The sequence below is a fragment of the Anneissia japonica genome, unplaced genomic scaffold (genome assembly GCF_011630105.1).
Source record: "Anneissia japonica isolate Jap-2015-1 unplaced genomic scaffold, ASM1163010v1 scaffold26_len2425191_cov177, whole genome shotgun sequence".
NCBI lineage: Eukaryota > Metazoa > Echinodermata > Crinoidea > Comatulida > Comatulidae > Anneissia > Anneissia japonica.
The window spans coordinates 203,924-222,511 of record NW_022685220.1 but is presented as its reverse complement, the minus strand read 5'-3'; the positions used below and the strand labels follow the sequence as shown (position 1 = coordinate 222,511).

Here is an 18,588-nt window from a genome sequence, read left to right as displayed (position 1 = left end):
AATAATAATAATAATTATAATAATAATAATGAAATTTGATAATACTAAATATCATTGTATAATTCAAGTTCCGAATATTATTCTATTTTATATTATAAGACGTTTTAACTAATGAATCATGACAATATAAAAATAGGCTGTAAAATAAAAAAAAAGATAAAATAATTCCAGTCTGAAGTCGGAGATGCTACCTCAACGTGGTAGACTGGTGTCAACATCACTTGGTAACCATGTTATCATCATGGAACCAACGATGGCTAACAGCATCACGCTTTAACATAATTAGGTCTTCACTATCATCATCAAATATGTTGCAAGCTTCTGGATATGTGCATACTGGTGAATGACATTTATAAACAATAGAAATAATATTGGTCTAACAACATTCTAAACAAATTGCTTTATTTGATACCCGACATTTTGCTACTTGCTTACGTATCAGTTAACTCTTGAAGAATTATTAATATAAGTTATTTTAATGACCATCATTTTTTAATTGATTTAGAAGACGGGTGTGGTCAGTAGAGTCGAGGGATTTAGATGTCAATAAAACAGAATCTAATCAGGTCATAGAAGTTTAGACTTTTCATCTATTTATTTATATCTCGATGAAGGCATGTGACGGTGGAGTGGGCCGAGTTTCTTTGAAAATTCTTTACCAGGACCCAATCAGTTCATAGCCGTTTACGTTTTAATATTTCGATGAAGGTATGCCAGGGGAGGATTAGGGCCTCTCCCCCCCGTTTTTTAGGAAGTAAAAAAGAAGAAAAAAAAGTAAGAAAAGAAATTATTGATCGCCCAAAACTCCTCAGGTCATTTTCCGGGCGTCTAGAAAACATAAATTTCGCGGACCCTCTAGGGTAGTTTTGTCTCTCGATGGCCCCCCACCCCTCCCTCCCCCCTTTCGGACATCTCTGGATCCGATGCTGTATGTGACGATGGATCGAGTGAGTTTTATTTAATAATTAATTTTGTTTATATTACAAATTTCGGAAATATTATTATGTCGTACCAAAAAGCAGGTCTATGTCTATATCTCATTAAACGACTTATATTTTAAACAACTCATATTGCTTCTTTGTGCATTTTCTTGCCTCTTTTTGGAGTTTGGGGGGGGGCCCCCCCCAACCCCCCCCCCCCCCCCCCCAGCAGCACATGCCATAGAGCATGTGCATACGGTACACATTGGGTCGCGGAGGTACCCGTATAAAAAGGTCACCTTTGGCTAAAAACAGACCCACCTCCCTTGGAAGTCTGGCTACGGGCCTGTTATTCAAAAGGTAATTTGAATTTCACTTGCAAAGGTCTTTCTAAAATTATAGTTAAAAACTTATCAGTATTCAATATTATGCTTTAAAATATTCTGTTATATGGCAATACTTGCAGCATTTGGCCGACTGCGCTTCACAGATTATTTAAATGATACACTTGGGCGGATCCATAGGGGATGATGGTCGTCGACATCCGAACCCCGTCCCCATTACCACCACCCTTAACATGTAGAGTGCGTTTTAGCTGGCAAAAAAGTGTACAGATGTTGGTTAAATAGTCAGGAGCTTTTTTAGTTTTTTTAGTGGTTGGGGTCATTTATGAGAATAATTTTCTGCTAACATTATTGTTGGCTTTTAAGTCTCTCAAAAGATGCGGGTTACAAGATAGAAGACGTTTCTCGATGTTATTTTAACTTATGTTATTTATACCCGCGTTCCCTTCTCTTTCTACACTCCTTCCTGCAAATATATTGACCTGCCCCATTATCTCACAGCCTCGCAAATATGTATAATAGGTGTAGGAGTCAATGAGCCGGGGCGAAAAAAATCATGAAAGATCATGATGTTCAACACAATGCACCGACGTAACCGATCTCAGTGCGCGCATCTTATTATGACGTTCTCGTTCGTAAAATCGAACTTGCTGCTGACTGGTCATCACTAAGTTGCGTATCGCGTACTTTAGAACGTAACACCTTCGCAACAAGTTCCATTCTTCAAACAAACCACCTCAGAAGGATTTTATCTTTCAAATGTTCAGATCTATTCACAATTGCTCTCAATAAAAGCTAAATAATCATCGTTTTGCACTCACTGCCTGCCATAAAAGTAAGTAGAACTCTAACTTGAACAAGTTCTGGTTGCTTCGAGTTGAATTGATTGAATGACGAAGACGAATATGAAAAGAAAGCGATCATCAACAGAATCAACAAGTGAAAGCCAGCAGACGGGAGCCTCAGTCGCCTATCCTGTGACCAATCTGCGTGCCACCACCAGCAAGAGAAAGCCTAAGAAGAAACGTAATTTTGCTAGAAAAACAACTGGTCCAAGACGTAAACTGACTCAGACCGAACTGGATGCGGCCATTATCGTAACCCATGAGCTTGGGCAACAGATACACTTGGTGGGGCAAAATTCCACCACAAGGAACAATAATAACTCCATTTCTGAACCTACACCAGTCAAAAACGGGGGTGAATTACTGGTGATAGACCAAGAATCCTCCTGCATAACAAAGAACAATTCCATCCCTGAACCTATACCAGTCAAAATCGAGGAATATGTGGTAAGGCTAGAGGAACAACCCTCCAACACATCAAACAATGTCAATCCTATCCCCGAACATACGCCAGACACAAACGAACAACATGAATTACTGGATTACTTAAACACATTAACAGAACGAGAAAGCATTACTTCCTCAGATCCATGGGAAAAATACAGACCATTTGCAGAGCCCACAAAAGATCACATTTACAACTTTCTTTCAGTTATCTTCATCGACTTACAACGTTATGGTTATTTAATTGATGATAATGTATTTTACCATTGCGTTATTATTCTAGAAAATACTGTTCATAATTATGCTACAACTTTTAGTTTGATAGAACTTGAAGAAATGGCAATTGCTTGCATGTGCCTTGCTCTCAAGTCTTCCGACAGATATCAAGCGCGTCATATCATTCCATATGCTTGTGAATGCATTCAGGGTGGATACTTTGAACCTAAAGTAATTGTCCAAGCAGAGGCTAAAATACTAAAGATTCTAAACTTTAAGCTTAATACAGTAACCTGCGCTGATTTCATACATGTACAATGCGACATAGCAATATGTAAGACTGATAGTATATGGGATAAAAAGCTAATAGATTTAATAAGACTCAAAGCTATGAGAAACTTGATCTGCAGCCACCAGTCGTTTAGATCAGTAATACCCTCAACGATGGCATTTTGGATGTTGCAGACAACTTGTGTTCAAATGGAGTTCAACTTTGACGCCGTCTTTCCTGATGTTTGTGAAATATAGGTTCAATGTTTTGGTATTTAATGAACCTTAGGTTTTAACACTAAACAATAAGTACACCGATATAATTAAAATCGAAAGATAAATAAGGATGGTAAGTAGGCCTAAATTTACTATCAATTATTATTCGTAAATAATCTTTATGATAGAGACATAAAATAATTAATAAAATATTTGAAAGCTTTCTACAAAATAATTCAATTAGGCCTTTTTAACTTAACTTTAATATTGCTATAGTACTCTTATAGCGGCATATTTTTGCAATAATTAAGTCAGGTAAAGTATAAAGTAGTTCATAACTTTCAACAAATAAGCTCCTTGCGTGAGTATTGTTGTAACTTGGAGCAATCAGTTCACTGGAGAGACAAGAACGTACGTAAAATGTTTTGACCACACAAAACCACGTGGCCGAATATTAATCGAACCTAATAAGAATATAACGTAATCGTTTAGATTTTTAATGTGAATAATGAGCAATGAGAAGATATAAAAGAAACTAATTTCATTTGATCAAATACAAATTTGACCTCCTAAACAGTTGAAATTGGTCAAATGGATTAGGAATAGTACGGTATTTCTAGTTAGCAAAAAAAAAAAAATAAATAAATAAACAAAAAACAAACAAACAAAAAACAGCAAAACAAAAACAAACAAAATCAAAACAAAACAAAACAAACTGAAGAAAAAGAAAGTTGATTTATGAAACTTTAATTTATCTAATTCAATTTGAAAATTATAATTGCTAAATCAACCATACGTACAAAAATTAGAGTGACACAGTTGAAGATTCAACTTTTTTCATTTTAAAAGTATCATGACAAAAACGCAAGCTTTATGCTTATTATTAATAATGCCGTAATATATGAACTTTTAAATTAATAGCTTAACATTATTTCCCGGTCATTGAACCAAACACAGGTTTTGAGTATTCCAAAATGTTGCAGCTATTAATCACACAATATAATATTTGCATGTATTATATATAGGCTCAAATCAATAATTGTTTTTTACGACTAATAAATAGCGATAACAGTCATAATATAATAATATAAATAGCAATAATAATAATAATTATAATAATGATAATGATAATAATAATAATAATAATAACAATAATAATACCGTTGTATAAAATTAAATTTTGTAATTTATTCTATTCTATATATAATATATTCATAATTATAATAATATAAATAGCAATAATAATAATAATGATAATAATAATAATAATAATAATAATAATACCATTGTATAAAATTTAATTTCGTAATTTATTCTATATAAATTCGATATGACATTTAAAAATATATAAAATAAAAATAGGCTGTAAAATAGGAAAATAAAATAATTCCAGTCTGAAGTCGGAGATGCTACCTCAACGTGGTAGACTGGTGTCAACATCACTAGGTAACCATGTTATCATCATGGTACCAATGATGGCTAACAGCATCACGCTTTAACATAACTAGGCCTTTCACAATCATTATCATCATCATCATTCTATTCTAGATATGCATAAGGGGAAGATAATTTATAAACAATAAAAATAATATTGGTTCTAACAAACTCCTTACCTTGTGATACGCCAATTTAAACAATTTCTTTATATGATACCGGATAGTATATTATTATATTTTATTAGTTTTCGTTGTATCAGATAACTTTTGAAGTACTTAATGTAAGGTTATTTTTAGGAACGTAATGTTCTAATTAATTTAGAAGAAGGGTGTGTTGAGTAGAGTCGAGGCATTTAGAAATGTCAATATGACAGGATCCAATCAGGTCACAGCGGTTTAGATTTTTCATCCTATCATTTATATCTTGATGAAGGCATGTGTCGGTGGATAGGAGTGAGTTTTCTGTAAGCATTAATGAATTGATTTTTAATAGTACAATTGGAGAAATACAAGGGCATGTGGTCTATGCATCTCATTAAACGATATTATACTTTGTAACCAAAGCGTTTTCTTTGCTTCTTCGTGTATTTTCTTGTTTCCTTTTCCAGTTTACTTTTAATACAGCGTATTCGTTTACTGTTGAGTCCCTGTAGGCTACAGGGCTTCATTTCGACTAAGGTGGGGCATGCATTTCCATCATGTGTTGGTGCTTGCTTTATGTACCTAAACCGCTTCAAAATTCCCACCCCGCATCTACGTTTATCACATTTGCTCCATCTGCCCCAGGGCGTTACTTTACAATCGGTAATTATTGGTAGATCTGAAAAAAGTGGATGCATCATATAAACATTATTATCATTATTTCCATCATCATCATCATCATCATCATCATCATCATCATCATCATCATCATCATCATCATCATCATCATCATCATCATCATCGTGCCACCACCATCATCGTAAATATCATCGTCATCACCATCATATCATCAACCACATTGTCATCCTTATCATCATCAACAACATCACCATCATCATTATTACCGTCATCATCATCATCATCATTATCACCATTACCGGCATCATCAACAGCAACATCCAGGCCCGTAGCCAGACTTCCAAGGGGGTGCTCTATGGCTGTCTCTTATAGGGGGGGAGGGGGGGGGGGTTTGGGGGAATCCTCACCCAGAAAATTTTTAAATCTAGAGGCTGTGAATGATGATGTTTTAGCATAAAAAAGTTAAGGCTGACACCCTTGCATATGCTGAATATGAGTATCACGATTCAAAGGTGTATACACAGGACGAGATGATATTTTGACCATGATTCGCTCTAGAATCAAGATAGGCAAGAACATTCGCCCGAACTAAAAGTTAATATCAGTGTCACTGCATGAGTTAACAAGGGTACGAGATGAATAAAAGGCATAATTAGGTGATGTCTTTAGCATTAAATCTACTCATTGAGTATGCTCGTCAGCTCGTTTGGCCTGAGATAGATCCACAGGCCACAGGATATAGGTCTAGCAGCTCTATGAGAAAAATATTTGGCCTGGAAAAGGGTGACCCCAGCCAAGGGGGGGGGGGGTCGTCCGACCCCTCCGACCCCCTTTGGCTACGGGCCCGACATCGTCCTCGTCACCGCGCCGCGCGCCGTCGTCGTCGTTATTACATACCATTATTGACATTGCTATTAAAATAAAAGCGGTAGATAATAATGCCGCTATCACTATACCTTTTGGTTGATCTGCAAATGTGTGCTTCTTTTCACCTAGAATATTGGCAAGTTTGCTTAAGTCTATGTCAGAGGTTTCTTTCCACCTATCCGCCATCACGATCGAATTAAGTCTGTACTTTTGACTCATCTTCAATTTATCGAATTCACCAGCTGAAATTTCCGAAAATGTCAACTGACCCAGTGGCGGTAAGCCTCTGGTTGTTGGGTATCGGAATGAGGATGCCGGATGTGAAGGACGATTCCAGTAAATACGAGAGATACACTTAGCGGGTGATTCGGCAAAATTCGGGGACGTAAATGCTAAGCCCTTGTCGGTGCCTGCGTCTATTGGGTAGAGGTTGAACTTGGCTGATCTGGACCAACCTAGACCATCGTGGAGATTGATGCTATCTACACCCACAAACCAGTCTGGACTAGGAATTATCTTGACAACAAGAGATATCTGAAAAAAAGTGCAGTATACATATGGTGGTTTTTTTTTTTCAATATTAATGTTAATTTTTAAGTAGTGGCTATATCTACGCCGAATTATGCAAATCCCAACACGCTGATTGGTCGACTTGGCTTTACCCTACCCAAAAAACATAACTCTGCCTATCTTAATGCATTGCAGCATGACGTGGCGTAGATGCAGCCACTTTGTAATTTTTATTAACTTTTCTGTCGATTGATGGCGGTGATCGGGTGGGTACCATTTGCTTTTTAAACGCCAGCCGCCCTAAAGAAATACAATTTTTTTTTGTCTCATGTTCTCGTTTCGTCTATTGGGTAGAGGTTAAACTTGGCTGATCTGGATCAACCTAGACCATCGTGGAGACTGATGCTATCTATACCTACAACCAGTATGCATTTTGTGGGGTTTTTTCAATATATTGTTCACTTTTATTAAATTTTCTGTCGATTGATGGCGGTGATCGGATGGGTACCACTTGCTTAAATACAAAAAACGCCAGCCACCCTAAAGAAATACTTTTTTGGTCTCGTGTTCTTTGATCGTCTTATTGTTAAGAGTCTTAAAGCAAAGATTCTGAATTAAACCAGAACACATTGGTAGATACCATAACGATACTTGTGATACTGGATGGTATGTCTTGTGATATCCTCTTATTAGGCGTGGGGGTGTGCATGTAACCATCTTTTCGGCAGATGAGCAACATGTGGGGCGCTGTTTCTTATTCGTAGTCAATATTATAGATTTTTAATAAGGTTTTTCATTGGATGTAGCCAATTTTGTTGTTGTTATATTTGTTATTATAGTAACTATAATTGCATTAGCATTAACAATGCTCCAAACGTAAATACTTTTAAAAAAACTTGCAACAAAAAGGTGAAAATGCCACTCTTCAAGCATCTTTTATGAGTACATTCAGTGCCAAATACCAAATAAAAGGATTCCGAATTATTTAATATTTATAAACTGATTATGAATTATTCCGGTCTCTGAATATGATAACAAATTAATATATTTAAGGCCTATACTATTATAGTGGTAGTTTTACGTGTTCACTATTTGTTAAGTATTCACACTAATGCTTGCAAAAATATAAACAAAACATCCTATGAACATAATGTGCTGGTTGTTGAGCAGCGCCTATCGGCAAATATAATGGAACTTACTTTTGGACAAATACATTTGAGTGATTTTATATTTCGCTTTGATGTGTCCGTAGGCCGTTCGAAAGTCATACCACCTATTTATGGAGTGAAACATTAGCAATGCCACTTTCAAATTATAGAAATAAATAATATATAATCATTATTCACACCTTCGTCGTTTTCGAATGTAAAGCGAATACCGCTGACGATGTTCCTGTACCCTCCGATAATGCGTTAGCTCCGAAGACAGAAAAGATGGCTGAGTTCTGAGAAAGCTCGTCGGTAAGATGTGAAGTTAAACCGTCTTCTGCAAATCTCTTTAAACCTTTGGTAGCAAGATGGCCTATTTGCCAAATGTGAAAGTTTTCGGTGTGTGTTGCGCCTGTCCAGAAATAAAAGGATTATAGAAGTGAATGGATTACTTTTGTAATTTATTATAATATTAGGCCATATATATTCATTGTTTATTGATCTAATAATATCACTATAATGCAATCTGCTTTATCAAACACTGTTGAGTCTGACAAACATCTTTATCATGAAGAATAGATATAATAAGAATAACAACAACAACAACAACAATAATAATAATAATAATAATAATAATAATAATAATAATAATAATAACAGTAAAAATAATAATAATAATAATGGGTGATGATAATAATAATTATTATTATGTTACTGAAACATAATACTACTATTTATTATTATTATTATTATTATTATTATTATTATTATTCAATAATGAAAGTCATCAGCTTTATCATTTCTGTATGGATAGGTCTAGAAAGTTATTCCAGTGAGGTTCCCTGTTGTCTTGCAGCGCACTTGTCATCATCAATTACAAGTCTTGGATTATCTATTTGGAGGGTGATTCAAGCACTGTATCATCATACCATAGGTCACCTACAGGGAATAGTTTTTTTATTGCATCTACGAAACCATATCACCTTACAGAGGATCCAGCGGCGACGGGCCTATATATGACCTACAGGCCCAGACCCAGCACAGTCAAGTTCATTTAAAAGTTAACGGATTCTACCTCATTTTTCTAACCCTAAACACAATGTTATATAAGACGCCGCTCCGACGGTTAAGCCCACCAATGTAGTAACATTGTTCCAGAAATGAAACAATTCTCGATAAATTGCCTAGAATTGCAGTTGTAACTATATGATGGTGCTCCAAGATATAGGCCAGCGTTTGTAGTTAGTTGATCATTACCCTCAAGTCAAACATCTAGAGTAGACAGCTCCAATAGACTGAAGACGAATCAAAGGAGAATTATTATAAATATTTGTAATATAAGATGGGTTATTAGAGCGTGTAAAAATCCAATATCATTAGGTGTTAAGATAACAGACGATCATTCATCGGGCGATCTCCAGGTGTGTACCCGCACACATAGACCCCCGCCATTTCAAATTATTTTAATTCATTGTTTATCGCCTTCATCGAACGTGGTTTGTTGGGTACAGCAAAATACTGTGATGTAGGTCTCATCATCTTAAATTTATAATTATATTATTATAATACATTTATGTTATAAAATATATTTTTCGGTAGCACTAATAATACGAAAAGTTAAAAAAATTTCAAAATTTGTCGGTTAAAAAAACAAGCAAACAAAAAGGACCTGCACTTGGAACTTGGAAGTTGATACCAGGGGATTATACAGAGAATGTATAGCCTAAAGTAGCATTTTGTAAATTGCGTCTCTACAAAAAAACAAAAAAAAATCCGTAAATTTTCAAAGAAGACTAGAAACAAGAGGAGAAGAAGAACGAGGAGGACAAGGAGGAGGACAACGAGGTAGAGGATGATGGAGGAAATATGATGGATCATTTAATTTTAGTAAATTAGGGAGACTTAGATTGCGCTTTGTATACCGTTGGAAAGACAGATTACGAGTGCGAGTAAATAATGAAAATGTATTAAACATTTTAAAAAGAAAAGTTGAAGGATGAGGGTAGAGGCAGTGGCGTATCTAGGAGTATTGAAATGGTGGGGGCAGGGGGAGGCTCGATGATTACTAGTGAGGGGGCGATAGTGATGTGGCCTTTGATCTAGGCCTACTTGAGCGTAATTTTATTTGCTTTCAACACTTTCAATTGGGTTTGGGGTTTTTGCAAGAGGATGTGCACCCCATCGTCCTCCCCTAAATACCCCACTGATTTTATGGAACACAGAAGCGATTGTAAGAGAGAAAGAGAACAGAAACGACCTGAACAACATCGAAAGAAACAGAACTTTACCAGAAATGCAATGAAAATCGGAAAACTGCTGGAAACTTCCAAAAATGGCAGAGTTAATAGGCCTACTTAAAAGTGTTTCTAGGGTCTGGCTGCGGTGGTTTGAATTATTGGCGATGGCTAACAGCCCATGGTGTTTGTCCCTGAATATTTCATGATGGGTAATTCCAACGACTAGTAAAAGCTATTTCCCTCATTGCGAGGGTATTTTTGGCAAGTACAATCGCTGTTGGATAAAAATTGATTATAAATATAGATATGAATCGGTTCTGTTCAAAATTAATATTACTTGAATGTAGCATAAAATGGAAAGGTTTTAAGTTGTGAATATTAAAACATTTGGGAATGACTCTCCATTCTCCTGATGAGCAATCTATTCGAAACGTCGAGATACTGTATCAACACGTCAGTTCTTTCCAAAACGTGGTAATTTTTAAATAGTAGTATAGTATTGTAATGACGCACGTGCGCCTAGAATGTCGATGCCAGAGTTATAACCTTTGATGTCCCGAGATGTGCGTCCTTTTGTTAAATTACCTTGGTTCTTTCCAAAACGAGGTAATTTTGATATAGTAGTATAGTATTGTAATGGTATAAATTGTTTCACTATAATAATTGTAAGTACATGTAAATTAAAGAGCGATATGTAAATGAATCTAATAATGTAATAATTGTAAATATAATAATATAGGATTTTTATATTGAATCATTATTTCATAATGTTTTAGTTATTTTTTATTAATGTTTACAGTAATGATTGTCCCATTTTATTGATTGTAATTTTGAGAATGTTCTGTGTCCTTCCTCAGCGTTACACTTATGACTGAAAAATACAGAGCAATTAAAATAAAAACTGTAAGAAATTAAGCGAGATAAATCCTAAGATTATAGGCACGCAATCTTATGTCTCTATTATATTCGTATTTCCTTATATTTATAAGCAATGGTGCCGTGTTAATTTAGGTTCGTCATTGACATTTAGCATCATACTTTAATCATTCTTTTTCTCTTTTTTTTTGCTATTTGTTATGGTTCAATTCAGATTTAGGCATACTTACAAAGTAATGTGTCCCATTTGTTCACTCCATTTCATCACGGTTTGTTGCGTGCATTGCAAGCTCAGAATTTTACTTTGACTTTGAACATTGATGATGGCAGCAAAATCTGCCAAAATGTTGAAATAATAACAAAGTGAGAGCAGCTTTAGTTGGCTGCTAAACATGTGGAATAGTCACTGTTTGTACTGCCTTCCAATCCAGTTCCGCATATTGATTTAGACATTTAATACCCTAGTTATATCTCCTGCCTGTTGATATTTCAACTTCTACCTATTCTCTCCGTTCTGTTACTGGTTCCTTTCTTTTTGTTCCCAAATCCAACAAATTTGTTGGTGATAAATTGTTCTCTTCCTCTGCTCCAAAACTGTGGAATAATCTTTCTGTTTCCATCCGAAACATGCTAGAAGTATTGAAGTCTTTAAAAAACGCTTGAAAGCACACTTATTTGCTAAATAATCATTTATTATTATTATTATTATTATTATTATTATTATTATTATTATTATTATTATTATTATTATTATTATTATTATTATTATTATTATTATTATTATTATTATTATTATATTATTATTACGTGGAGGTGTCACAAATTGTCTTATTCCCGGTTAAGAATCATTGTGTTTCAAAATCAAACATTAAATTTTGATATAGCATTTTTGAAAAACAACAGTTCATTAAATATTATATTGATTAATTTAATATTAAAATGCGATGATAGGTTTTTAAGTAGGCGATTTTAATGAAATCGTTATGAAAATCTTGATGTTCACCATGTTCACCAGTAATTTTTCTTTATGTAATTCATGTCGTTTTTTTAAAATTGTTTTTAAATAACAAATCATTTTTTAAAACAACATTTTAATTGTTCTGATGCTATTTGTGATTCTTACACCAGGCTATTTGTTAAAATTATTTTAATTTTAATTTTTTTTTTAATACAAAAATTACTTTTTAGACTGCCTAACTTGTACCTTTTAAATTATACCGAAATACAGTAAATTATAGTTAACAAAAATAGAATATAAGATACCGTATTAGTTTTTACTGTCAGTCTTTTTTCAATATCTGCTGATCCCTTTCGTGCCGATCGTATCATTACAGTACCAATAAAGGTCACACCTCTCTGAAACCAATGCGATTAAATGGTGTGTATCATTGCTCATGTAATATGAAAATAGTTTCGAGTATTATAAAATTACTTGACTCCAAAAATCCAAATTGAATTTGGTGTCCTTATGAGGAAACGCCTCGAAAGTTACAACTTAATTTTCTACACTTAACAGAACAATGGAATTATTTTGGTAAGAGCCGCAGAGAACAGTGAACCAAAAATAACTACCATATGAAAATAGAACAGAAAATTCTTCGGATAAACTATGGTATTTACAGAAGCACCATTCCCATTGAGAAAACTGCAAAGTCCTGTAACTGAATTTATAATGGACATGTTTCACGCTGAGGTACGCACTTAAAAGTATTGAATGAAACGAGAGCAGTAAAGTGTCTCGGCGTCCTCGTAACGAGGTATCCGTCGGGCGGGTCCAGCATTTTGTGAATGGAGTGGGGGAAGGGGGAGGGTGGAGGTGCACAATGTTGGAATAAAGTGGTCTGGACGGAGCTCGATGTGACTCCACAGAACATTTTGTTTCCTGTAGATGCCAAAGTATTGCTATTTTCTGTAATCAGAGTGGTTTGTTAATGTATAATGATGACAATGATAGTTGTATAGAAGCTTAGCGCTGTTAGCACTGGTATCCACTTCCTTGTATCCGCTGAATCATGAATATACACTACATAAGTACATATTTTGCTTAGACAACAGGAGGTCCAGGGTTCAAATCCATGTTTGGGGTATTTTTTTGTACTCGCAGATTCTTTTTTTAAGTTAAAATGTATATATAGGCCTATATATATAGTATATATAAGCCTATATATGTATATAGCATTACTGCAAAACGATATATATATATATATATAAATCAAGAGAGGGACGAAAAGCATGAAATGAATTCATAAAATAAAACATCCACGACTTCGTAGATTTTTAAAAATATGACATATTATTAATATTAATTTATTTGATGAAATATAATTAAATAATGGTAGAAAGTCATAATTATATAAATATCGTACCGTATCGAGTATAGCACCAACGAAAAAAATAGTATATATAGATCTACTGAAATTATTACATAACGTATACAACCTCATATTCTACACATTTTGTTATATAACAAATAATACAAACATGGATTACTTACCTATCATTGGCGACCACTGTGCGTGCTTCCTATAAAGTGGGTAGTGTTTGGGAAACAGCCTCTGGGACCAGTTGGCGTCAAAAGACATCATGTCAATATTTTTACAAATTCAAAAGTGCACAATTTCTCCTATAAATGATTTATTCCTTTTGTATATTATTAAGACTGTAGGTAGGGGCTTACTACAGTAGGCCTATTACTAGCGTTTGATATTATCTGCATACATAGATTCCTGTTTTTCCTAATTTCAAAAAAATTATAGTTAGTCAATTGAATTTTTTTTATAGCTGTTATTAAACAATAATTACAGCCTTTGACATGGATAGGTCTATCTATTTCAACTTAGTAGTGATCTCGCCATGACGTCATGATATGATAAATTAAGTAAATCACCTTCATGTTTGTGAAATAAAAATGTTAACTAATTTTTTGTGTGCTTCCTACAGTATCTTTCTAGTCTTGTTTGATTGTAAATTAGACGGTAGTATTTCCACTCACAATAATGTCTGTCTCTTATACACATCTTAATAACAAAAACGGAAGACCACTACCATATAAATATAATTCTGATCAAAGAGGAAAGTAAGTTATACTTTTATTTTGTTATTGTTCCTTTTATTAATTTTCTAAAATGGAATGACTGGCTTGAGAGCCAAAGTTTCTTTTAACTGTGTCATTCTTTGCCATCTTGGATTGATAATTTATATATTGTTTCATTGGTAAAATAAAGAATAAGTAAATAAAGTAAGTAAAAATAGTTTCAATAACTTGAAGAACAAAAACTGCCAAATTGACGATTAAAAAAAACCCCATGATACATTGTTTATTTGACTCAAGTTGTATTAGTTTTTCAAGATCTCTTAGGTGTTTTCATTTCAGATGGAACCTAGATCGTTTTGTAGTACTGAGGGGACTTGATCTTGTCACTACGAGCATTACATGTTAGTGTAAACTTAAAACATTAAATGGCTGGTGAAAATTCACATGATCTCCAGAGGACGTTATTATTTGAAAGTTGTTCAGTATTATTATTCTGTTGTTGCCAAACATTCTTGATATTTTTGGTAACATATTTTAAAGATTTTCTAAGACATTTACGATAGTATTCGGTTTATTATTCTTTTCAAAATTCCCTCCTAATATTGTGCTTACACGCCGCAGCAGCACCTATAACTCCACGTCCTTTTCTCAAACTAATTTAAAAAAAATATTTTTTCATATTCAGCTTTATAGGCATAGTCAATGATATGCCAAACAGTGAACTTAATCACTTTTCAAAGTGGATCCCGTCACAAGACAAACATACACGCAAGATACTCTACATAAGACTAAGTCTCTCATTATGATTCTTAAGGAGTATAGAGTTGTCTTGTTCGTGAGAAAAAATCCTGTTACCTTGACAGGAATTGAACCAAACTCCACTCCTCAAATCTGAATTCGCCATTACCATCCGTTGTCTAAAACGACCGATGGACATTCACGCTTTTATCGCAATAACCTCGGTGACTTCTGCCAGAATCTGAACTACGAAATTTTCTCCGTGGTCTAATCAGCTCGTCATGGAAAATATCGAGAGACTGTATCGCAATACTTCCCGTAAAAATAGTAATATGTTCGCAGGTTAGGTAGTGGACTCGAGTATTGTATTGCAGTATTTGCATGCTCTACCTGTATTTTGTAGCACTGAAGTGACTAATTTTCAGACAATTGTTTATTAGATTTGTATTTTAATGTTCACAATTTGAGTAAAATAAGCAACCAAACGTTATTCGTTATTTCGTCTCATGGTAATGACAATAAAGTTTATATGATCAGTTCGCTGATAGAGGGCGCTATTTACAATCCTTATTACATGAAAATATTGTCACAATTGTGATTTATTAGTTAGTCAATTATAAGTACTCATTGCTACAATATTTTTTTTTCTAATTATATCATATGCTTTATAATCATTTGGGGGATTCCTTGGTAACCGGCGTTACAATTCATCCTTTAATTATAGTCACTTTATATTAAAAACATGAAAAATCTACATGGAATTATTTTTTATTGCTACATGGTAGTACTATGAGAATGAAATATAGGAATTAAAAATGTTTATGTCCAAGAGATAGACAAAAATAGGATATAACTAAAACTTTGATTAGAGCATCGCTTTGGCCTTTTTTTTTCGACTTTGCGTAAAATATAAATGGTTCTGTTTCGAATTTTCAATTTTCGTATGCAGGTCTCCGTTTTCAAATATAAAGAACAGCAGCACCACCACCACCACCACCACCACCATTCTTTCATATAAATTATCCTATCTAACAATCATTCATTTGTTTTAAGATAAAAAAAAAGGCAATAAAAAATCAAGCAAGACTACAATAGCTAGGTGCCAGCAGCTTAAAAAGCAAAATAATATAACAATAAAAATAAAAAATAAAATAACTTCTAAAACTCTGGAGAGTCAGCTGCCGGCTCCTCTTCCTAGATTGTGCTTCTCAACACATTATAAATCCTGCAATGAAGCATGTCATGCGCAGATACCAAAATGTCCACGAAATTGTTAAAGCGGAACTCTCAGCAAAATTAGATATAAGATCCTGAGAAGGTCCATGAAACCATTCATGCGTTAACTCAGACATATAAAGATGTGGGCTAAATCACTCGTGCGGAACTCTGCTATGCAAAGTTGTAGGCTCATTGTGTGTACTGTAGCGTGTACCTAAATACAACGGTGGGGAAAAACTAGAAGATGTAACAGCAGTATGTTCTATTAACTAAAAACTTAAAATGGGTTATACTGAGCCGATTTTCACCCGTTCAAAAGTCGATATGAGGTGATATAAGTTAACGTTTATTAAGATTTTTGGAAAGAAAATTATGAAATTATGTCTCTAAATAGAAGTTCATATGCATCAGCCGAATGTAGTACAATTGTTTATCAGTGTGATTAATCTGCTCAATAAACAATTTTAATTACTTTTGCAAATATAAAGATGTGGGTAACCCACATCTTTATATACGACTTTTCATGGATCTCGACCTGCTATGTAGGCCCTCTTTAGGCTAGTTAGTCTAGACGCGCCTAGACGGTTGGAAGTGACGATCGAAGAAAAACGGTTAAGCAAGCCAAGGACTTCGCTAACTTCCATTCCTCAGTATTAAAATCCTTCCATTGATGGGCACTGTCTAAAACTTTCTTCCAGCTTATCTCTGAAAAGATTGTAACCTTTTCGTATGCAGTTGGCTCAACATGAATTACACAGGAGCCAGTGAGCTTCCATGACGGCCTAGGCTCGGTCTGACACGTTGTTGTTTGTTGTTATTTCGCGACGTCATCAACGAGTACAATACATTCATTATCCACCATCAACTAAATTGCCTTAAAGGAAAAAAAATTGGTTCTTGTTAGATTCTATTCTAAAAAAAAATAATTAAAAAAAAAAAATTTTTTTTTTTTCCAAAAAAAAAAAAAAAAAAAAAAAAAAAAAAAAAAAAACTGGCTCGTGTGGGGATCGAACCCACGACCTTCAAAAAAAAAATAATAAATAAATAAAAAAATTTAAAAAAAAATTGCCCCGTGTGGGAATCGAACCCACGATCGCCGAGTTTAATACCCATGATCCAGCATGACTAAACGGAGGGAGGTAAACCGCAGCCCCTAAGCCATAAATGCGATAAACCTAGTACCACACCAAGTACCAGTTAGTCAACTTTGATCCTACTAGAAAAATTTCTTCGTATATATATAATGCAGGTTAATATTACGCATGGTCATGGTGTCAAAATTGGGCCATGGGCCAAGAGGGTTTATTTTTTGTCTACAAATATAGAATTAAATTTATAATCGATTTTTGATTGTTACCATCTCCATAACTTACGCACTTTTTTTTAAATAGACAAAAATGTTTGAAAAATTCGTTATGCAAATTAGAAAAAAAATAGACTAATCATATTACGGGAAACCTGGTGGTTGTGTGTTCAATTCCCACACGAACCAATTTTTTTTTTAAGGAGTTTAGTTGATGGTGTATAATGAATAGCAAACCTGGAGGTTGTGTGTTCGATTCTCACACAAACCAATGTTTTTTTGGTTTTTTTTAAGGCAGTTTAGTTGATGGTTGATAATGAATAGCAAAACCTGGTGGTTGTGTGTTCGATTCCCACACGAACCATTCTTTTTTTTTTTTTGTTAAGGCCAGGGCTTCCAGACCTCTGACAATGGCGGAAGCCTATACCAAAGCTTCGCATTTTTGCGGGCATAATGCCTAGACAAGATTGTTCATTCATATTGAAATTAATGTTTTGATGGTGATTTTTTTTTCATCCAATGGGAATTCATATTCTGGTTTAATTTAATTAATTTGTTGATGTTAAAGATCAAGTTTAATTTTTATACTTATCTTCTAATTGTATGTACTGAGGGTCCCAATTGATCAGCTCAGGCTGGATGGACCACTCTCACAAAATATTGTTTAAATAAATAATTTTATATAAGAAGAATCTATGAATATTCAGCTTTCCGTTTACTGGGGAATGAACAACAAGATATTTGATTGGTGAACAGCCGAAATGGCAATTTAAAGCCAACGAAGTCGCTAGAGGTAATTTTTTTTTAAGGCCAGGGCCTTCAGACCTCTGAAAATGGTGGCAGAAGGCTAAGCTTCGCATTTTTGCGGGCATAATGCCTAGACAGGATTGTTCATTCAAATTTAAATTTGTGTTTTGATGGTGATTTTTTTCATCCAATTGCAATTTATATATTTTATATGAGAAGAATCTATGAATATTCAGCTTTCCGTTTACTGGGGGGAATGAACAACAAGATATTTGATTGGTGAACAGCCGAAATGGCAATTTAAACGAACTCACTAAAAAGAGGTCAAAATGCAGCCTCTACGCGCGGTGAGCGGTCAGCATAGCACCAATAGAAAAGTGAAAAATTACGGTGACCTTTTTCAATACAATTGAAACAAATACTAAAGCAATCAGAAAAG

At 34.3% G+C, this 18,588-nt stretch overlaps 1 protein-coding gene across 1 annotated transcript; it reads right to left on the bottom strand.

Moving 5' to 3' along the window:
- Nucleotides 1–4,556: 4,556 nt before the first annotated feature.
- On the bottom strand, nt 4,557–13,691 carry LOC117108368 (spondin-2-like). The gene is made up of 4 exons (XM_033250369.1): nt 13,604–13,691; nt 8,197–8,408; nt 6,428–6,872; nt 4,557–5,511 (listed from the first exon to the last, which is right to left on the bottom strand). The coding sequence occupies exons 1-4, from the start codon at nt 13,689–13,691 to the stop codon at nt 5,237–5,239; spliced, it is 1,020 nt and encodes a 339-aa protein (XP_033106260.1). The 3' UTR covers nt 4,557–5,236.
- Between the last annotated feature and the right edge of the window lie 4,897 nt (nt 13,692–18,588).